General features: G+C 40.4%; 3 protein-coding genes across 10 annotated transcripts; 2 read left to right on the top strand and 1 right to left on the bottom strand.

Moving 5' to 3' along the window:
* The first annotated feature begins 1,243 nt into the window (after positions 1-1,243).
* On the top strand, positions 1,244-8,318 carry LOC116210847 (protein argonaute 4-like). Of its 3 annotated transcripts, XM_031544940.1 has the most exons (24): positions 1,244-1,411; positions 2,551-2,605; positions 2,736-2,980; positions 3,077-3,282; positions 3,381-3,605; positions 3,692-3,828; positions 3,908-4,005; positions 4,091-4,188; positions 4,351-4,513; positions 4,620-4,736; positions 4,838-4,945; positions 5,047-5,109; positions 5,182-5,295; positions 5,412-5,577; positions 5,663-5,775; positions 5,938-6,075; positions 6,166-6,296; positions 6,576-6,641; positions 6,867-6,930; positions 7,026-7,137; positions 7,350-7,423; positions 7,528-7,622; positions 7,727-7,758; positions 7,857-8,318. In XM_031544940.1, the coding sequence occupies exons 3-24, from the start codon at positions 2,744-2,746 to the stop codon at positions 8,030-8,032; spliced, it is 2,733 nt and encodes a 910-aa protein (XP_031400800.1). In that variant the 5' UTR covers positions 1,244-1,411; positions 2,551-2,605; positions 2,736-2,743; the 3' UTR covers positions 8,033-8,318. The 3 variants fall into 3 exon arrangements, with proteins under 3 accessions (XP_031400800.1, XP_031400799.1, XP_031400798.1); XM_031544939.1 differs by lacking the exon at positions 2,551-2,605 and having other exon boundaries at positions 1,245-1,411; XM_031544938.1 differs by lacking the exons at positions 1,244-1,411; positions 2,551-2,605 and adding an exon at positions 1,748-1,906.
* Positions 8,319-9,266: 948 nt separating this feature from the next.
* Positions 9,267-13,532, bottom strand: LOC116210848 (UBP1-associated protein 2B-like). 2 transcript variants are annotated; one of them, XM_031544943.1, is made up of 2 exons: positions 11,997-13,532; positions 9,267-10,400 (listed from the first exon to the last, which is right to left on the bottom strand). In XM_031544943.1, the coding sequence occupies exon 1, from the start codon at positions 13,431-13,433 to the stop codon at positions 11,997-11,999; it is 1,437 nt and encodes a 478-aa protein (XP_031400803.1). In that variant the 5' UTR covers positions 13,434-13,532; the 3' UTR covers positions 9,267-10,400. The 2 variants fall into 2 exon arrangements, with proteins under 2 accessions (XP_031400803.1, XP_031400802.1); XM_031544942.1 differs by lacking the exon at positions 9,267-10,400 and adding an exon at positions 10,564-11,000.
* Positions 13,533-14,103: 571 nt separating this feature from the next.
* LOC116210849 (ABSCISIC ACID-INSENSITIVE 5-like protein 2) lies at positions 14,104-16,605 on the top strand. 5 transcript variants are annotated; one of them, XM_031544948.1, is made up of 4 exons: positions 14,104-14,305; positions 15,004-15,449; positions 15,552-15,623; positions 16,087-16,605. In XM_031544948.1, the coding sequence occupies exons 1-4, from the start codon at positions 14,188-14,190 to the stop codon at positions 16,165-16,167; spliced, it is 717 nt and encodes a 238-aa protein (XP_031400808.1). In that variant the 5' UTR covers positions 14,104-14,187; the 3' UTR covers positions 16,168-16,605. The 5 variants fall into 5 exon arrangements, with proteins under 5 accessions (XP_031400808.1, XP_031400805.1, XP_031400804.1 ...); XM_031544945.1 differs by having other exon boundaries at positions 14,135-14,626; positions 14,767-15,449; XM_031544947.1 differs by having other exon boundaries at positions 14,165-14,305; positions 14,396-15,449.
* Positions 16,606-22,288: the final 5,683 nt, after the last annotated feature.

Genomic DNA, 22,288 nt, shown 5'->3' with positions numbered 1-22,288 from the left:
ATATGTATTAGAGTAGGCTTAAGTTTGTACACAAAGTCCATCCGACTCGGGGCACAAGCTTCACGAATGTAGGTTTCATAAGACCGATTCAACGGCTCCCATCAATTCTTGGTGCGGAGATTAGCGCTACTGCTTAAGAGATTCTTCTCATCTGTACTGAGGGACAAATGCAAAGTCGCTTGAGGAGTGGCGCTAATGTCATAGTACATCGATGATCACAACCATCGACCCAGTGCTACGTAACAAAGTTCAATACGGTGCAATTATAAATGCGCTATAGGTGATAGTTACTCATAACTCCATCCCGGACATAACCTTTATATTAAAACTGCAAACTTCTGCTGAATTTTAGTTGCATCGAGTCCATTAGTGCACATACATATACGTGAAATCATCCAATTTCTTCGCCCAAACTATTGAGAGTGTGTATTCTATATGAAAAAAATTAAGCAGCAAAATCACAAATTTTTGGCTCAGAGATGTCTCAATTGCTTATATATCAAATGAAAATTTTAACATGTCTCTTAGTATCGCGATACCGAATCTCAACGTAATAATCCAACCATACCAAGACGCAAGAGGACAACTTGTTTGGTTTCACAAATCGATTTTAACTTTAATTTTAACTATACTCCACTTATCTTCAATTCAATTCAATTCAACAACACAATCATTACTTTCTTTCAATTATTCATTATTTTTTTTTAAAATTTAACAGCACAATTATTACTTTTTTCTCAACTATTCATTACTTTTTCATAACTTTTTTTTTTTCATAATTCAATAACACAATTATTACAATTCAATTAAAATCAAAACTTAAGTCAACTTAACTTTAAAATCAAACACAATCGTTTGAGAGGCAATTGATGGCAGGTACCATAGAATTTCCCATGGACATGCCTCCTCGGGGAAGCACCTAACGTGTTTTCCGGTGGCGGTGTTGTCACCGAGACAAGTGGTGGACCTGAGCCCCCATCCACCGCTTTTACCGATTTGCCCCCTCCCCATAAGCTACCTCTGACGGACGGACCAACCAAGGCTTGGTCACTCCTTCGTCCCGGTGCCCGAGGTCTCCAACAAGTTGGAAACAAGGCAGGGGCAATCCAGTCATTTCACCGCTATCCCAAGGTCAATCAGGTGACGGTGATGTGCCACACGTGGCGCTCCCGCTACGGTGAGGCCGCCCGCAGTGTGATGTAACCCAAACGGATTACACTGCTGATGTATTACTATTTCCACTCCCTCCCTCTCCCCTCCTCTCTCTCTCTCTCTCTCTCTCTCTCGGTATAGAAGAGCAGTCTGCGAGCGCGGGGGGTAGTAGCTGTTTGTACCCGTACAGGAAGTGGGTGACGCCTTTTCTTTTCCTTCTCCTTCTGCAGGGTTTCTTCCCGTCTGCATCGGCCCTGAGGTACTGAGAATGGCTTACCCTTGTGGCTTCTTCTTGCTGTTCTGGCTCTGTGAGCTCAATTTACGTTCTGGGTGTGCTTGTTTTGGGAGGTTTTAGGTGGGTTTTGACGCTCACGCCTTGCAATGCTGCTGAGTCTTCCGACGAAAATGGGAGGTTATAGAGTCATCTCATGTTTCTGTGCCTGATCTGTGCTTGTCTTTTCCTTCTTAGCTGTCTCTCTCTTTCTCTCCGTGAGATCACTCTGTTGCCGTACGGTAATCGGGGACATGAGAGCGTAGTTCTAGTTGTCGGGACTGATGGAGTGTAGTTTTTGCATCTTCTGTCTCCTTTCTGCAGCTGCGAGTATTCTTTAGGCAGTCGTTTATCTCAGTGTGTGGTTTCGATGTTTGCATGCGGGAACGGAGAAAACCCAATGGGTCTGCCTTGTGCGTTTCAAAATGGGAGTGAGTTCAAACCACGTAGACGTTCGAAGCTTCTTCAGCATCTCACGTTCCCGTGAGTCTGTACTAGATGATTTCTGTCAATTCCAACTGTCTTTAGAAAGTTACATTTCGTGGGGCAGTAGCGTAGAAAAGATCTTGACTTGTTATTGCTCTTGTAAAATAGTGGTTCTAGGATTGATGAGAATGCTGTGTTTGCTATTTGACTCTTGCATGCTGTGTGCAGTTGCCTCTTCCTGTCTGAAAGATTCGGTGGAAACTTTAGTATTTTTATTTCAAACCACTATGAAATATTTCTTTGCTTCTGGATTGCTAAGCGAGTCTCAGTAAAATGTTTTTAGACAGCCTAATGTCCATAAGACAAGCTCCCTCACCTTTGAAGAGTGTTACTGGGGTTGCTGGTTTCATGTGTCATGCATTTTACAAGTATGGCTGGAGAACAGTGTTTTATTTGGTATTTATGCTTCTTCTAGTTGAAATGGTGCTTAGAGCATATATAGTAATCGACGAAATGGCATTGGAGCTTATTCCACTGCTTCTGTGACACAACGCCAGTTCCTTTACGCCTGTTCCTTTACACTGTTTCCTATAATCTGATTCCATCATGCTGTTTCCTTCATGCCCATCTGGAGAAAGTAATTTTTTTTTCCTTTTTTCGGAAAAGGAAAAAACATAACCAGCATTCTTCTATTTGATTAGTGCAATTATCTGTATATTTTTCACCTTGAAGAGCGGCAAGGAATTGAATTGTACGGTAATTCACTTCCTCAAGCGGCTATAGTGTATGAATATATTTTGGTTCCCGATGTCATGCGTAGTCTTGATCTTTTCATCTAATTCCATGTTCCTGTTTAACCCTAATTCCTTTTCCTCCTGTTACAAAGACTCTGCCATGGAATCGTCCAACGGGAACGGTGAGCATACTGATCTGCCACCTCCTCCACCTTTTATCCCACCTGATGTTGAGCCAGTCAAAGTGGAGCATCTCCCTGAGCCGGTTAAGAAAAAGGTCGACCGGGTGCCTATAGCCAGGCGGGGCCTTGGCACCAAGGGGCAAAAGATTAATTTGTACACCAATCATTTCAAAGTTGATATCAACAAAAATGATGGTCACTTCTATCATTACTGCGTATGCAAAACTTTCTACTCTTACACACTTCTAAACCTTTTTTTCAACAACATAGTGAATTGGCCCTTTCGAATGTTTTTGTGGATCTTTTTTTAGGTATCTGTCTTTTATGAAGATGGCCGACCCGTCGATGGAAAAGGTATAGGAAGGAAGGTAATTGATAGGGTACAGGAGACATACAGTACCGAATTAGCTGGAAAGGACTTTGCTTATGATGGGGAGAAAAGCTTGTTTACCATCGGTGCCCTTCCGCAGAACAAACTTGAGTTCACTGTGGTGCTTGAAGATGTAACTTCTAACAGGTAACGGTTTGGTAACAAACTGAAATGATAACAACAGGAATTCTTAAATCAAGTGCTGCTGCCGTTCCTTTCTCATAATTGCGCCTTTCTGTGTGCAGGAACAATGGAAATGCTAGTCCTGATGGCCATGATAGCCCAAATAATGGTGATCGAAAGAGATTTCGGCGTCCTTATAGGGCAAAAACCCTTAAGGTGGAACTAAGCTATGCTGCTAAGATCCCAATGCAAGCCATCGCGAATGCATTGCGAGGTCAGGAATCAGAGCACTTCCAGGAAGCCGTCAGAGTGCTGGACATTATATTAAGGCAGCATGCATCTAAGCAGTAAGCAAGCCTGTTCATCCCCTTGTCTTCATTTAATGTTACTTGTTTTCTTGGCAGCGAATTTACGTTATGTGGACCTGTTGCAGGGGATGCCTTCTGGTTCGTCAATCCTTTTTTCAGAATGATCCGAGAAATTTCACTGATGTAGGAGGTGGTGTTCTTGGATGTCGGGGATTCCATTCGAGCTTCAGAACTTCCCAGGGAGGCTTGTCTCTTAATATAGGTTAGCTTTGTTTTGTTGGTTTGTGTTTATTTCTCTCAGCCCAAGAGTTTTTCCTCATACGAAAACCTTCTGGCTTCAGATGTATCAACTACCATGATAGTTCAGCCTGGGCCTGTGGTGGATTTCTTGATCAGCAACCAAAATGTGAAGGATCCGTATGCACTTGACTGGGCAAAGGTGAATGACTTCTCCAAATTATGATCTGATTATCTTATGCATTACACCAAGAACCTCTAAAATTTCATTCTGTTTCCATCAACAGGTGAAACGCACCCTAAAAAATCTGAGGATCAAGGCCAGCCCCTCCAATACAGAGTATAAGATAACCGGACTGAGTGAAAAGATATGCAAAGAACAGCTGTACAGCTTCCATCTATCTTTATGTCTTCTTTTTTTCCTTCCATTTCGTTCGAAGATATCATTTTCCATTTGTTATGGCAATGAAACCTTATTTATTTAATCCATAGTGACATAGTGTCCTAAGCCAGATTATGTGAGAATTTGTGACTGTTTTTTTTGTAGATTCCCGCTGAAGCAGAGAAATGGGGATGGTGAAGTTGACACTATCGAAGTGACTGTCTATGATTATTTTGTAAATCATCGCAATATAAATCTGAGTTACTCTGGAGATTTTCCGTGCATTAATGTTGGGAAGCCCAAGCGTCCTACTTATATTCCTCTTGAGGTACATAGACTGGATTTAGCTCTTTTTGGTTATAGTACACATCTAAGTTCATTTTCATAGTCGTTCATGTTGCTTTATCTTTTCATGTTGCTTTATCTTTGTCTAGCTCTGCTCATTGGTATCCTTGCAACGCTACACCAAATCTTTGACCAATTTTCAAAGAGCTTCATTGGTCGAGAAATCAAGGCAGAAGCCTCAAGAGAGAATGCGGGTCTTATCTGATGTACGATTCTTCTTTCTAGTCTCCATGGACTTCTGAACTTATTGCTTTTGTATTTGCAATTTGCTTTCTCTATTTTGAGGAATTACCTTGGTTCTTTGTAGGCTTTGAGATCCAGCCATTATGACAGCGAACCTATGTTACAGTCATGTGGCATCAGAATCGCTAGCAAGTTTACTGAAGTTGAAGGCCGTATATTGCCTGCTCCTAAGGTGCTTATATATATGTCCCACTGTAAATTTATGGTTTATGAGCAGCTGGTTTGATAATCTTTGTACTACTGAATTTATGCTCCATTGCTGATTCCATACAGTTAAAAGTGGGTAATGGGGAAGATTTCTTCCCTCGCAACGGGCGGTGGAGCTTCCAGAACAAGGTTAGCTTACCTTTATGCTGTTGGCTGTTATGTATATTAGCGTGTTCTGACTTTCTCTAAATATTATTACAGAAATTTGCTGAGCCAGCTAAAATACAGAGATGGGCAGTTGTGAACTTCTCAGCTCGGTGTGATGTTCGTGGCCTTGTTAGAGACCTAACTAGGTTAGCAGAGATGAAAGGACTTGTGAGTTCTACCTCCTCTGAATTTCGATATATGCGATTTCCTCTCTAAAAGACTTATCTGTTGTATCTTTCATGTTATCATGAGTACCTATAACAAGAGTTTCTGTTATTGCTTAGCTTGTTGAGCAACCATTTGACATATTTGAAGAGAACCCACAATACAGACGAGCCCCACCTGCTGTTAGGGTAGATAAGATGTTTGAGGAGATACAATCTAAGCTCCCAGGCGCACCCAAATTCCTTCTTTGCTTATTTCCAGACAGGAAGAACTGCGAACTCTACGGTCTTGTGCCTCTATTTCTTCTTTCCTTGGCAATTCTTGTTTGTTCAAAATCGCCTGAAAAAACATTATCTGCATTCATTGCTAGGTCCATGGAAGAAAAAAAATCTATCTGACTTTGGAATTGTTACCCAGTGCCTTTGCCCTATGAGAGTCAATGATATGTATCTTACAAACGTCCTTTTGAAAATCAATGCCAAGGTATGTGAATTCCTGTCATGTCAGCTGCTTGGCTTGCTTTTCCTGGTATTTTCTACGCCTGCTCGGGGATGTCCATCGGCCAAGTGATAGAGATACAGTGATTTTCCTTACTTGAAGTTGTAACCATCCACTTGATTTTAAAGCCAATCGATCTTCTTGCAGCTTGGTGGCTTGAATTCTTTCCTAACAATGGAGCAGTCTCCTTCTATCCCTATCGTCTCTAAGGTTCCAACTCTCATCCTTGGGATGGATGTCTCTCATGGCTCTCCCGGGCAATCTGATATCCCGTCTATTGCTGCGGTAAGACATTGCTTACATTGTTCAGTTACGTAACGAATTGAACTTGGCTTGAGTTATGCGGGGTCTTGATATGCTTATTTGAAATTGCAGGTGGTCAGCTCCCGCCAGTGGCCATTAATTTCTCGCTACAGAGCAACTGTGCGGACTCAGTCACCTAAGGTGGAAATGATAGATTCTCTCTTCAAGAAAGCGTCTGACACAGAGGATGAAGGCATAATCAGGTGGGATTTCACTGCATACACAGGCACGCTCGCACACATACAGAGTTATAGTTATATACATGGAGAAATGCCTATATAGAGATGCAGAAAGCATCAGATTTTTGTCTCACTATATCTATTGTAATATCCTCTTCAATTTGCTGATCAGAGGTGCCACATACGTGGTGGTCTCTTACTTGCTAGTCTTCATTCTGCATACTAGTTATACTCTTTGCATATGTTTAGTTATTTTGATTAATTTTCATTCCATTTTATATGTCGACATCATTTTCATTTCAGGGAACTTCTACTAGACTTCTATACTACTTCCGGGAAAAGGAAGCCAGATCAGATAATTATTTTTAGGTATTATTTCCCATATACTCGTGTTCTTTTCTTCTACTCAGGATGCTCGTGAATTATCACATGATCACTTTACTGTAATTTCTGAACCACGCCCATAGTTTCTGTGATTCCTCTCAAGTCTTATTGAATTACAAGTGGCATATATTCCATAAATTATTATACAATATGATGCATGCCACTTTATCCATTTGACACTCTTCTCTTGCTTTCACTTGCCTGTTCCAGGGACGGGGTCAGTGAGTCCCAGTTCAACCAAGTCCTGAACAAAGAACTCGACCAGATTATTGAGGTTGGTTACCTGCTGCCTTCATAATCTTTGCTTCTTAAGGGCGCACTTCCATTTTTAACTAAGTTGAAGAGCTTGGAACTTTCAACCTTCCCCAGGCTTGCAAATTTCTTGATGAGAAATGGTCGCCGAAGTTTGTTGTGATTGTAGCGCAGAAGAATCACCACACAAGGTTCTTCCAGCCCGGATCAGACAACAATGTCCCCCCTGGTAAGTCTCTGAACTGAAACTTTGTTAACCTCTTCGTTTTCTGATTTGGATTTCTAGAACTAATAGACTTTCTTCAATGTGGAAAGGGCAGAAAAGGATGAGTGGTTGTCATTGCTAACTTTTGTTTTGTAATCTGGAAGAAAGAGAACATATTTCTTCACCATGCCAGAATCTTAGGAAGATTTCTTTTTTTCTTTTCTTTTTGTTTGCAGGAACCATCATCGACAACAAGATATGTCATCCTCGCAACAATGACTTCTACCTGTGTGCCCATGCTGGAATGATTGTATGCATCGGCAGTTTCTTAATTTTTCTTGCCTGCTGCTTCGGTTAATGTTCGAGTTGTTGCTTTCTCACTGCATTAATTCCTATCCATTTCTTCTTCCGCAGGGGACCAGTAGACCGACACACTATCATGTCCTCCTGGACGATGTGGGCTACTCCCCAGATGACTTGCAAGAACTGGTGCACTCTCTATCGTATGTGTAAGTAGACATTAAACCTAACACCCAAGACACACTGGCAATTCTTTGTTGCTCTAGCGATACCAATGATTGACGTTCTGAGTCACTTTGTCTACCACTTGCAGGTACCAGAGAAGTTCAAGTGCAATTTCAGTTGGTGAGTCACCTGTGTCATCAGCTTGCCTTTTTACTTCATGTTGCACTTTGAAAATGCCATTCATAGACTGACAGGCAATGTCCGTCTCCTCTTTTCAGTTGCTCCAATTTCTTACGCTCACCTGGCGGCGACCCAGCTGGGGACATTCATGAAGTTCGAGGACGTATCAGAAACATCTTCAAGCCACGGGGGGCTGACATCCTCGGGCGGGCCGCCCGTGCCTCAGCTGCCAAAGCTGCAGGACAGCGTGGCCGCCTCCATGTTCTTTGTCTGAAGCTTCCCTCCTAACCAATCTTCCTCCCACACAGAAAGAACTGTCCCGTTAGAATGTAGTCTATGTTTAAACTTCCTAGTGTGCTTGTCTTTTATCTTTATCCGGTTTCTCATGCGATCCTAAGCGGTCCTGTTGTTTGTTTCAAGTTAAAAATCGCAGATACCCGAGAGTACTCCTCAGGGACATGCTTTTGAAACTCTTCTGAACAGTCCGTGTCTTGTAAATAGTTCCTGAAGTCCCTATTACCCTAGTGAAGTGAAGTGGAACCTTTGTGTTTTATGTGCAACTGCTGTTCTGTTGATCCATCATGAACTCCGCACTATGCTTGGGCCTTGATAACAGCCCAGTTTTTTGGTAGTTGGGCTTGAGGGTAGTTGTCCTGATTGTTCTTGATGTGCCTTAGCCCAGCTTAATCCGATAGTTGGTCCGGTCCCCAGCTTGTTACGGGTTGGGACCAGGCTGAATTCATCTTGACAATTGAAGGTGGGCTGGGTCTAGGTACTGATTGTTTTCATAGCTAGGCCAGTTAGTTTTGATAGCGGGCCCTTATAGTCTTGGGCTCAACCCAACGAGCCATGTCAGCGTCTGGGTTCTTAGGGTGTTCCAAACTTGCAATTCAACCCAACCAAATGTGCCATTACTAGAACACTTTGCGCCCCGTAAGGAGGGGGGATGAGGTAGAATGAAATTTGGAGTGGAACCATGCCTACCTGGAAACATTGAATAAGGGAAGGAAAGAGGAGATGGGATGGCAGGGAAGATTTTAACCTTACTTTGATATATCTCAATAAAGAAAATGGAAAGGAAAATGACTATTATACTTCCATGTGGACTCATTATCCTTCCATGTGGTCTTTTTTATAGCAATTCAATTTTTTTAAAAAAATTCTCACCTTCATTTAACACTCAAAACCGAGATTAAAAGAAAATGACCTTTTGGAGGGGGAAAAAAAGAGTGAGTCACACTTCTGTTCTCTCCACCTTCAACGTCAAAACCAAATAAGTGGAAAAACATCCTTTCACTTTCCCTCAAACCAAACCAAAGGCTCACAAAGAAACTCCTGCATACTGCAGGTGTCTTATGCAAAGCCCTAACATGTTTGAAAGAACGTACCAGTATTGTAGCCACGGCACAGCCTTGCATCAATTTTCTAAATCTATCTTTGGCAATTTCGAACCGGTATCTCAATCCACGTATACATAAGGAGATAAGCTCATTGGAAACGCCAGAGAATATACCAAAAATAGCTTTTATATTGGTTAGAAGGGCATATACATGGCCCTCTCGCGCACAGACATGATTTGATACGAGAAAACCTGATCGACCAACATTCCAAGACCTTCACGACCAAAGGCTACCCATATTGACACCAAATGCAAACAATTACCACCTAGCCCCAGACCCCATACCAAGCTGCAGAATCAGAACTTGATGGAAGTAGATAGAAAACTTAACCGGATACCTTATTGCAGGTTGCAGCAGTTCTAACCTAAATTAGCTAATGCAATGCCCACAAGAAACGATGAAAGGGATATGAAGATGACGAGATTCAGCAAAGCCAATAAAAGAGCAGACACTACTCCAATGCAAGTCGGATTAGAGGACCTCAATACACCTATAGCAAGGGAGTAAACGTCATCTGAAATCTCCACCACCTTCATAATGGCATCATTGCTCCTCGAACCAGGCATAGAACCTCACTGGTGGCCCAACTGCACAGCCAAGCATTACGCTACAAAGGAGATAACAAGAGCTCCCTGCCTTCTAAAGCAATTGCCATACTCCAAACACAATTTACTCCCCTCCCAGCTAGCATCATAGTTAGTTAGCCTACTGCCCAGCCGATCCCTCAATAAACTCATTTTCACATATACGCAACCCCTCTAGAGACTATACAAGTTAATCTACTATGAATGCTCAAAGGACATGCCATATTTCCCGACCAACTAATCATAGCACATAAGAAACAGTTGATGTCAAGCTTTCCAAAATAATAGGGAAAACCCCCATTTTGGCAGGAAAACAGAAATTGGTTTTTCTATCTCTTGTCAGGGAGGGTGCGCACTTTAAAAACTAAACCTGCCCGAGGCAAGGCCCCCAGGGTCGGGGGGGTGAGTCGCCATTCATTGGTTTAAAAAAAATCGAGTATCCATAACGGGCTAGCTCTTATTCTTTAAAAACAGGTGAAAGATTGCAAACATTTTTGAGGTCTCTGAAATAATCTCTAATCCCTGCAAATAAAAGCATCACCAAACCAAGAGATGGTTGCATAACCTTATAATTATTGAGCCCACGTCCATGCAGAGAAAATAGTAGCATTGTTCCCTGCAAAAAAATTAAGAACTTCTACCGCCATTTATCTTCTAGCTGTACAACATTTTACATCAACGTGTTGATTTCTCTTCTCAATATTTCTCATGAACTGAAAATAAATACGGTATATAGAAGATAGTAAAGTAAGAGGGCAGATATTAAAAATAAAAAAAAAATAAAATAAAAAAGGAGTTAGCAGCCAATTTAAACAGTCATATAAGAGGAACAATTATTTCAGTAAAAGCCCAAAAAAATCCCTTTTGCAACCACATCGAATCAACAAAGCACCTCTAACTACTACTTTAAAAGAAGTCTCCATTGATAAGTCTCCATTGAAGTTCGGAAAAGCATTCTTGAGTACCATACTTAAAAGTTCAAATCCTGAGATGCTGATCTCCAGCTGAAAACTCTACCATTTCCCCCACACTTTCAAGAGCTCTGAAGGAAAGCAATACACTATTTTCAGAAAATAAGTGAAAGGGGGGAACTACTGGGAAAAAGCTAAAAGTACAAGTTTTGAGATTCGGGTCCAGAGACCCTTATAGTAGACAAATAGTTCATTTCAGATTTTAATATGGCTTTGGAAGAGGGGCCGGAGACTTCAGAAGAATCACCATAGTCCAAAATTAAACGAATGATGCATCTATGATGGATCTGCACAATGAACACATAGCACATAAAAATACTAAATACAAAACGAATTTGCCAAATAAATTGTAATTAACAGAAGAGCTAAGATACTGTCCTAAATCCAGCTGTTTATAGTCAAAGTATAACCATAAAAAAGCACATTACAATACAAGAGGCATGATATCAACCATAACGCCGTGCAAAAATTTCCTTGTCCATCTCCTACAGCAACTAATACAGGCTAAGAGGATCGCAGAAGAGCTAAAATTCAATATGATACTATGCAACAATGATCTAAAATGCAAGCTGGAAAGGATTAAGTGTAAGGCCCCAATTGAATAAGGGATGCCACTAGTCAATGAACTTTACTGTAGTCGTGTGAGAAATCTGTGTGGAAAAAGATAATATGGGAAAAACAAGAAAAGAACAAGGGCAATACGCTTTTTTTAAGCACCTGTTTCAGCTGACCATGAATATAAAACAGTAAGGAACTCCACCAGAATTAGAGGGTGAACTACAGAAACTTAGAAGCAGTCAGCTGCATTTGCACTAAGAGTAACACAGAGATGAAGGGGAAGCAGACAAGATGACAAGAGACTAGATAAGAACATCCTCAGAGATTAGACAAGAAAGATCAAATCCTCCAACATTACAATCGATTACCAGCGATGCAAGTCACCTTATTATCAATTCATTTGAAAATTTAATCTTCAAACTAAGGAAATTATAGCCCCCAAAGCCCTTTACTCTCCTCCCAAGTTACCATTTGCCACTTCATCCACTAGCCATTTAGATGTGGGTTTCTACACTCCAAAAGGTTCATCTAACCTATTCTTTTTTTAAAATAAATTCCCACAGCATATAAATGATATCCCAAGCAACAAACGAAAAACCAACCTGCAGAAACTATGGCTAACAAACAACATATATCACACAGTAAGGAATTATAAGGAAGAAAAAAATTGGTGGTGTAGCTATAAGAAACAATCTTTGAGTACTCAAATTGCAGATAGCCCTCACCTAGTGCCCCATGTAGGGTGGACCCCCCTGTGGAGGCCTCCCAGCACCGCCTTGTCCCATGGGAGGGTTCTGGTATCCAGCCTGCATCCCTGGTTGCATCCCATAACTAACGCCAGGTTGATTCCCATATCCTGTCGGCATTCCCCCCTGGTTCATTGGGGCACCTCCTATACCACCCAAGAAATTCCCAAAGCCCAATCCACCTCCCTGAGTAGCCAGCAAAGCAGTCAAGGCCTGACCTAGTGCTGGATTGAGCCCCTGAGCAGCCGCTGCCCCTGCATTATAACTCACTGAAGGGCCAGGTGGGGTCATTATGTGCGCAGAAGCACCACCACTCCCCCCGCCGCCACCAGCCCCATATTTATTCCTATCCTTTCTCTGGTGGTGGTAGTGAGGTTGGTTGTATTGCTGGTGTTGGTGATGCCCACCATAGCCCGGTTTCCCCTGCTTGGGTCCATCAATAGCCTTCTGACAATGCAGAGTATGGCCCTCAAAATTCTTGTGAGGCTCCTCTAAAGCCTTCTTTGCACTTTCGACAGACTTGTAAACAAACAAGGCAAAACCTTTTGGCTTCCCAGTCATCTTATCGAGCCCCAGAGGGCCCTCCTCCATTTCCCCAAACTGCTTGAAGAACTCCAGGAGCCTTCCCGGGTCCACCTCCGCAGACACATTGCTGACAAAAATCTTCCTCTGGGTGTACTCGGATACCGGCGGGGCACTGGGAGGCGGGGCCGGAACCGGGCCTGTTGAGGCCAATTGGCACGAGGTGGTTCTGTTACCAACCTTCTTCTGCGGCTGCTTAAGGGCTTTCCTGGCCCCGCTTCGGTGCTTGTATAGGATGAAGGCATAACCTTTGGACTTCCCAGAGACCCTATCAGTGACGTGCTTGCAGTCCTCAATCTCACCATACTTCCCGAACACGGAGTACAAGGTTTCCACCGTAGCATCCCAGCCCAGACCGTGGACGAAGATCTTCCTGTGAGCCGGGTCCTCTTCTGCAACTTCCCGAACGTCTTCGATCAGGTCCGCGTACTTATCAACAGCCTTACGGACGATTGCCACAAGCTGATCCTTCGAGAACGGCTCAAGGAGTTTCTCTAAAGGCTCCTCGTCAAATTCATCTTCCTCCTCCTCCTCTTCCTCTTCCTCCTTTCCATTCTCCGCCTCAGCACCGTTCTCAGCGGCCGATGTGCTGACGTTCACGGCGGCGTCCACTTTCTGCTGCTCTCCGTCTCCGCCCTCTTCCTGTACCTGCGGTTGTTGCTCCTCCTCTGGTTGAGCTTGGGAGGCTTCTGCATTCGATTCGTCCACCGCCATTGTCTGGGGCTCCTCCACCGGAGGCGGCGAAGGCTCGCACTGCTCCACCGCCGACGCTTGGGGGGCAGCTGCTACAGGCGCCTCGGCCTCGGAAGATCGGACCTTTCGCTTCTTTGCCATGGCGGGAAGATTTTTTAGGGTTTGGTTTTGCAGAGGATCGCTAGGGTTTGGAGAATTGGGAATTATCGAGGGTAATGATTTGCCCGCTTCGACTACTAGTTCTACAATGTCATATATAATAGATAATAGGGTTAATAATAATAAAAAAATCACACTTTTTTCAAATTTTAAAATAAATTTTTTTCTTAACTCAAAAATATATATTAATTTTAGCACTCTTCAAATTTTTCATTCATTTAGATGGAATCGAGGTCACAGAAGACATTGACGATCTCATCGTAACTCCACTCGTCGGAATTGATAAAATCTCAAATTTGAGGATCTCCCGATTCCAAGAGATGGGGCCTAGATTCCAACCACCACCTCCAATTGAAGTCGTCGACGCCCTTTGTATTATTGATTTTGTCCAAATTAACAGAAATTTTGACATCATGCTAAAATTTTTATCAAATTAAAAATTTGTGCATTTATAAATTAACGAAAAAGTTTGTGCTAGATTTATTAAATGTGAAGAGTTTATGGTTTTTTTTCCGTTATTAACCCCAAATAATATATCTGACCTTGGGCTTGTCGGCCCATTCGAATGATGATGGGCCTAGCCCATTTTAAGTCCATGGAACAACGAACGAGCATCAGGTGGCGCGTGTAACGCACCAGCCACTGACCGGTCGAAACGTAACGAAGACAGAGAGCCCAGAAAACCTCTGCACTGGAGAGAAGTCCACGCATAGGTCGGAAGAAAGGGGGAAACTTCATGCTGTCGTCCTGTTCAACTTCGTCAGCTTGGTCGAATTGGGTGGTGCGTGGGCTGGTCTCTGCAGCTCCGCTCCGCTCCATATCCGATTTGTACAGCAAGATCCTCGTCGCTCCAGGTGGTTTCTTTCTCTTTTCCCATCTTGTTCTGTTTCCGTTTTGGTTCTGTCTGATTCAGCTGAACGTACAGTTGTGGGCTTGTTGGTCAGCTTTATCGTCATAAGTGAGAAAAAGGGTTGCTCTTGCTCAGCTTAATGTCCAGACTGTGCTTGGTCCATGTAAAATCCCAAAAAGATGTGAGAATCATGGTGAATTTGAATGACCCATTCGGAAAAAAATATTCTAACAGCTACAGCTCCTTGGCATGAGTTGTGGGATTTTTGCAAGTTTTCGGAATCTAGCTCGTAAGTGAAGGAGTTGAATGTTCTGATGATGTCATGGTGAGTAGAGCTTGTTGGTGGGACAGATGAATCAATGGAGGATGATTTCGAAGTGATCCGAAACGTGGAACGGCACTTCCATTTTCATGCTTTTTCCGCTTTTAGGCGTGTTTTGAATTTGTTATCTTCTATAATGTTAGGTGATTCGGTGTCATAAAACTTTGCTTGATATGTGATGGGGATCCAAACAACGGGATCTCAAAATAATGGGCTTGAGGGTCACTTGCAACCACCATTGACGAGGCAAAGCTCACGGTGTAGCCTCGCCCTTGAAGAGTTCAGGGACAAATTTTGGGGATCAGGGAAACCTCTAGCCAGCATGAACCCTGATGAACTCCTTAAAACTGTGTGGTCCACTAAAGCAAATCAGTTCACAGGGATGGACAAGAGCGGAGATGCCTGCCCGTCGTCTTCTTCAGCCCATCGCCAGTCGAGTTCGAGTTTGGCTCGGGCTATGAGCGCGAAGACAGTTGATGAGCTGTGGAAGGAGATCGGTCAGCGGAGAGGATCCGATGGTGGAGATCAGAAACTCGGGGAGATGACTCTGGAGGATTTCTTGGTACGAGCCGGACTTTCTGGTGAAACTTCTAGGAGTCCTTCCATGGAATTGGAGCTTAGTGCAGAGGAGGGAAGCCCGCTGGATTTTACACCTCAAATCGGGTTATCATCAGCTCCTTCTATTGGCTCCTTATCAGATGTAACAACCACAATAACTAGGAGGAAAAGGGGTGACCCGGAGGCATATGAAAAGGCAATAGAAAGGAGGTTGCGGAGAAAAATCAAGAACAGGGAGTCTGCTGCACGGTCTCGAGCTAGAAAGCAGGTAAGCTAGCTTTTTGAAGTTGATGATGCCTTATTGGGGTTGCATGTTCATACTTAATTGTCGTGTTTAGCCTTCTCAACTGCTTCGTGCGGATTTATGCAGGCCTATCAAAATGAGCTGGTGAGCAAAGTTTCACATCTAGAGGAGGAAAACATTAGGCTTAAGAAAGAGAAGGTGAGTATGATCTCTAATGCTTCATTGCCATGGTTTTCTGAGAGACCTCGGCGAAATTGGGTCTTGTCTTGATCATTGTGATATATATTTAAGTCATTATTCATGCATAGTATGCTTAAAACGTCATAAAGGGAATTTTAACCATTTTGGCTCAGCTATTATGAAACTGGGTTGGATATTAATATCTGAACCAGAGGATTAGATTTAAGTGAAATTTCCAAGGTTTCTCCATGGAGGAAAAAGAGGTATCTTGGTAGTATTTATATGTCAAACCCGAAACAGTTCAGAAAACTGATCGTCTCTGGTGGAATATAATTGCGTGATTTCTTATCGGTTTAGCCCATTGTTAAATATTACTTGGCCTATGTGGTGTCTGATGCTGTCTTGCCCATTACATGCTATGATTGGCAGTAAGTGACGCATGAGCAATCTCATATCAATAGTTGTTTTCTACTCACTGCAGGAATTTGATGTGAGATTCCCTTGTGAATCATCAGCAAGTTCAAAGTATCAGCTTCGAAGAACCAGTTCAGCCTCCCTTTGACTTCTATTTGTTATACCTTCAAAGTCTCACGCCGGTTATGTTAAGCTACTTGGTGTTAGCCGCTGCGATATGACTTTTGGAAAGGGCTGATGATCCCTTCTGCTGCTCGTTAGTGCTGGGAGTCTAAATGCATGCAATGTTGAACCTGCCATGTCTGCAAGTTTGGGCAATGTTCAATCCGCTTGATGACGATGAGCTTACGAGCAAGAGGAATCTTTGGCTTATGCAAGTTGCCGTGAATGATAGTTTCGCCTAAAATACAGAATGATAAACCAATTAAGGAGTCCCATAGTTGCAAGAGAAGGCTGACGATGAGAGTGTGTATTTCAATATCCAATCTCTCGGGATTTTATCGCTCGAATGTGTTGTTTTTATCAGGTATGATGGTAATGCATATAATATGATGCAGAGGTTATTGAGCTTTTCTAACCAACAAAATCGTTGTTTGCCTGATCATATCCCTCTCCAGCGAGTTCGCGATGGGCTTTCTAAATTGGGCTTGCTTTTGGACCGTCTTGTCACTTGATGACCTGTCGTCCGCATAGTGCAAGCCCGTCTACTCTTATTTTTCATTATCGTCGAAAAATAGAAAAATAAGGGAAAAATATAGATTTTATAATCATTGATTTATTACTTTTTACCAATAATGATCTATTCAAATAGTTCGACATTTGTTCTTAAATAAAATTTTCAACTTGAGTTTTGTGAATGATAAAAATCTTTAATTGGAAGAGTTTTACACCTTAATGAGCCTATAAGCTCGAACTAGATTAATTTTGTTAACCAATTTGGATAACCGCCCCTTTGCCCCCTCTACTCATGGATCAACAAAGATAATGATCCTTCCAACATGTCGAAACTCGATGGTGATCGACCGGACTTTTACATAATGCCACGATAGATGTTCCAAAACAAGCCCGCATTTTGAAGCAAGTCGACCAACGAAGTATATTTCTATATGAATTACTCGAGTCCAACTCTCACAGCGCACGCGTAAAAAGAGCAAAGTGCTTTTTCAATTTGGATCAGATAAGACTGTCAATAGAGTGCGAATCTGATTCGAGTTAAGAGGAGCTTGATAATAATCTGTGACCATTTTCGTTCCGCTGGAAGTTATCCGAGAAAAAGAGTCGCAAAATCTACATGTAGGTAGGCAAGTGAGCTGTCTAAATCCTAAAATCCTATCCCATATATATATATGTGATTGATTAGAGAACCCTAGCTAAGGTGGACATAAAAAAATGAATAAAATAAACGGAGGAATTATGAATTCGAAGGGTGTGCAATGCCTTCGAGTATACTCGGAATTGAGTATACTCAGAATCGGTTGGAATTTACCCATTACTGTAATGTTCGGGTGACTCTAATTGAAAATAGAATAGGGTTCGAGTACTAATTTAAGAAATCGGTGAAAATAAGTTTCGATTTCGATTCCAACATACAATGTACCCATGAAACGATACCCATGACTTATATTTTTTTCTAAAAAATTATTTTATATTTACATAATTCTCTATATATGATTTAGCAGTTACAAAATCCTAAGAAGAGTTTATTTGATTTGTCTATTAAGAATAATTATATCATCATTTTTTTGTTAAATAGTTATATAATATTTTAATTGCGTATTTGCTTTGCATATTATATAATTATAAGGAGAGCTACATAATCCTTTAGTCTTGTGGATGGATGTAGTCCGATTAATCTATGTCGATATTTATTTATTTTGCATGATTATAAATAAGATTTTTTCGATTTTAGTTATTTATTTTATTTATTATGCTTGAAGCGAAAAAAAAAAATTACACATTTTAACAGGGCATTCGGAACTTATAGGATAATTCAAGTTCCTAGTAAGTATCGATTTCAGATTTCAATATGGTAGGGTCCGATTTTAAAATCTTAAACTCTATCACTTGCATGATAGTGTTCGGATAAGACGATACTTATCTAGGCACCCCTAATATTCCAGCTAATTGAATTGAAGCATTGAAAGAGATAGAGAGGGATGGAAAGCAGAGGATAAGGACGAGCGGCAGCAGCGGAGAGATAAGGCCACCACGTTTTATCCTTGCACGTCTATGTCTTTGTCTGCACTTTGTTCGTACCATTAAAATATGATTGTTATTGTTATTCATTATTATACGTTATCTCCATTGATCTCTGTCCCCTTTTGCAATTTTCCTTGTCGTCTTTTCAGATATTCATCAATTTCATATCCTCTTCTTGCCTTGTCTGGTTTTTGCTGCATTCCATCAATTATTCATCTCACGAGCTGTTTCGCAACTCATACGCGTCGTATGAGCTCAGAAAAGAGATTTAGTGCGAAATATATGTATGCATGAAGAAAGGAAATGTACTTTAAAGACATAATATTAACCCACACCCGTGCTGACAGCGTTAATTGTATCTTAGAAACATGACAACATTGTTCGAGAACTGCATCGAAAGAACAAGAAAGTGTGCCACGCATATTAAACCACACCAAAAGACATGATGATCATAAGTGCGACCAAGTTACCACCAATAGCTAGTTTTTCAAGTAAATAAATATTACGATGAAGAGTTAAATGCGTTGGGGCAGTCATCTAAAATATAGGGGCTTCATTAACGGAAGTGTTGATTGAGTGATAGACACATTATTCTTATAAGGAAGAGAATATAAGTTTGAATTATGGTTCGCATATTTATTGGGAGAGAGAATAACATTTAATATTCGATTTCTCAACTTGATTAGTCAGATCCTATTAGGCTTCTGAATATCAGAGTACGCGTAAAAAAAAATAGAGGGGCTTCCATAGAAAGAAAAAGAGAAAAAAAGGGGGGGCGGACTACTCGTGGCAATAATTATATCACATGGATTTTTCTGAGTAATTATATTACTTAATATAATCCAATTAAGATACCTCTTCTTCTACAATAGCATGGATATAAATCTTTTTTTCTTGTCAATCATACTATTCGAAAGTTCAATTATACTATGATCAATACAATAAAGTCAGATGAATTTGCTGAGGATAAAGTTTAGCGTGAATTTTCTCACGTGGTGCACATGTCATTTTTAGGAGATCACTGGAACGTAGACCGTAGAGACACCCAAGGGCGCATCAAAGCCATGGCCAATTTAGCACATGAATAAAAGGACTCAATCGATGCCAAATGTCATACCAAAACCATGTCATGACAATTGCCGATTGAGCAGGGGCATCTTTTGCTTTTGATAAATCGTTCCAGGTTTGATTTTAAATTCTTTACATCTTAATTACCTCCAACCAAACAATCAAAGTTTTCCCGATTTCCAATTCAATTCCCCATGTTACATATCTACGCCATTACCAATTAATTTCATTATAGTGATCCAACCATAAATAAGGATTAACATGTAAAGTTAATGATCTTAAATTTACAGCTGTAATTGATCTCACTTTACCGTCATCGATTATCGATCATTTTATTGGTTTCGCATGTCATGCAATAATGCTATGCTATGTTGTTTTCCTCTTGTTAAATTTCTTATGAATCTCCATTTTTTTTCCGCTGTAAACTAAATTTGTTTATCTAATAAAAATATCTTTTTGCCATACCAGGTATTAATTTTTTTGGGTAACTTTATTTAGGTAATAAAAAATGATAAAAAAGTTCTTATGAACCTTCATTTTTTTGGGTATCTTATTGGCATACTATGTATTCTATTCATAGCATTTTTTTTGTTTTAACAGTGCAAGAAAATATAAAGAAATATATATATATATATATTTCTTTGGAGCGCGTGGGCTTTGCCGCTTTGGAGGAAATTATTGGACGCGCATGTGAGAGGGACGGGCGCGGTGACCTGACGTGGCAGTGGGCACGTGACCGATAGCAGATGTGTGGGCCCTAATAAGAGTGTGTTTGTTTTTTTTTTAATTTTCAATTCAAATTCATTTATTTTCAATTTAACACCACGATCATTATTTCTTTTAATTTTTTAATTATTTAATTTAATTTTTAATATTAAATTATCTGAATTATTTATTATTTTTTCACAATTCAACGACACAATCATTATTCTATCATTATTTTCTTTCAACTATTCATTATTTTTTCACACTTTTTCTCATAATTCAACAATACAATCATTACAAATCAATTAAAATTAAAATCAACTTAACTCAACTCTAAATCCAAACGCACTCTTAATGGTTTTGGAATCTCTGGAACATGTCTTATTGTCAACTCTAAAGTAGCGGAGATAATAAGAAGTTGTGAATGGACTTGGAAGCCTTATAGAAGAGCTGAAATGGGCACGATCAAGGAGGCTATGGCTGGTTTGTTCCCTAATGAGTGTGAAGAAGATAAAAGTTATTTGGGCAGCAACTTTAAGAGGGCAGTTCTCTATTCAAGGGCTTGGGAGGCTACAAGACCTAGAGGGCAACTTGTTAATTGGGCTAGCCTTGTCTGGTTTCGACCAAATATTCCACGTCACTGCTTTATCACATGGTCGGTCATTCATAATAGGCTCTCCACATTTGACAGAATGGCTAAAGAAAAATGCCCCTGCTACTATTATTATTATTATTATTATTGGAATAAATATAAGTATAATATGCATTTTACTTTTTTAAAAAAAGAATTTTGAGCACAACATGGCTTGTCGGAGCTATCTCAAGCCTTGGGTGGCTTGGGACCTCAAGCTGCTTAAAGGGCTCGAGCCTCTTCATGAGGTCCGAGCCAGATTTGGTTCTTCGAGGCCGCATCAAGCCTCACCGAGGTCTGATATGGTTTCGCCGACTCAATGGCCTACGCGAAGGTGTGTCGATTTCTCCCGAGGTGGAAGCTCAGCGGCGGCATGGCGTCAAAAGGGATGGCACGATCCGAAAATTTGATGGAATAGCGAGGATATACTAGTAATTATGAAACTTATTACATATCGGAATTGAATAACTATTCATCATTCATTACACATCCTAGGCCCAACCCATGATAGTTATTACGATTACGGATGAAACAAATAAAGAGATGGGCATTGCGTTTACGCATGTAATTGATTATTAGTAATAAAATACTGAGTTGGACGATTTTGGTAGTTCGCAATATTATTTTATGGGTGAAACTACGGAAAACATACATAATAAATGAGTAGTTTTACTTTGCCAAGTATGGGATATACAATAGCTTTATCTATACACATGATAATTGATATCTATATAAATAAAAGATAGAAAGGATTTACTCGAGAGTGATAAATTAGAAAAAAGGAAAAATACCAATATTTTTTTATGGATAGAAAAATGTCCATTAATTAAAGATGATATAATATGATGGCCAACATTTCCGTTCGATAATTAAGATATTATAAATTTGATATTCCATGAAATTACGTATATTTTTTTATTTTATTATATTAAACTCATCAATTTACTTTATAATAATAAAAATGGTAAATTGCACTGGTGGTCCAAAATGTTTTACAAATGTTACATGATGGTCCAAAAAGTTTTTTCGTTACATGATGGTACAAAATGTTTCAAAACTGTTTCATGATGGTACAAACCGTCAACTCGAGCTTGACGTCGTCAAGTCGATGCTGATGTGGGGCTACTACGTGTCACCTCCTTGCTGACGTGGCCGAAAAAGGGGAAAAGGGGAAAAGGGGAAAAAGAAGGGGAAAAAAACGGGGAAAAAGAAGGGGAAAGGGGAAAAACGGGGAAAAAGAAGGGGAAAGGGGAAAAACGGGGAAAAAGAAGGGGAAAGGGGGAAAAAGGGGAAAAAGAAGGGGAAACGGGGAAGGGAAAAGGGAAAAGAAAGGGAAGAGGAAAGAGGGAGGGGGGAGAAAAGGAGGGGAAAAAAAAAAAAGGGAAAAAAAAAAAAAAATAAAAAAAAAAGGGAAATTTTTTCAAAATAATTTTCAAAATTTTAAAATTATTTTTTTTTTTTTTTTTTCTAAATTTTTACTCTTTTTTGTATTTTTTTGTATTATTATTTTTATTTTTTAAAAAAATTTAAAATTTTTTATATTTAAAAAAAATAATTTTCAAAATTTTAAAAAATATATATATTTTTATTTTTTTGAAAATTTTTACTCTTTTTTTGTATTTTTTAAATTACTTTTTTGTATTTTTTTGGACTTTTTAAAATTTTA

Source organism: Punica granatum, chromosome 6 (genome assembly GCF_007655135.1).
Source record: "Punica granatum isolate Tunisia-2019 chromosome 6, ASM765513v2, whole genome shotgun sequence".
NCBI lineage: Eukaryota > Viridiplantae > Streptophyta > Magnoliopsida > Myrtales > Lythraceae > Punica > Punica granatum.
This window is presented reverse-complemented; position numbering and strand designations above follow the sequence as displayed.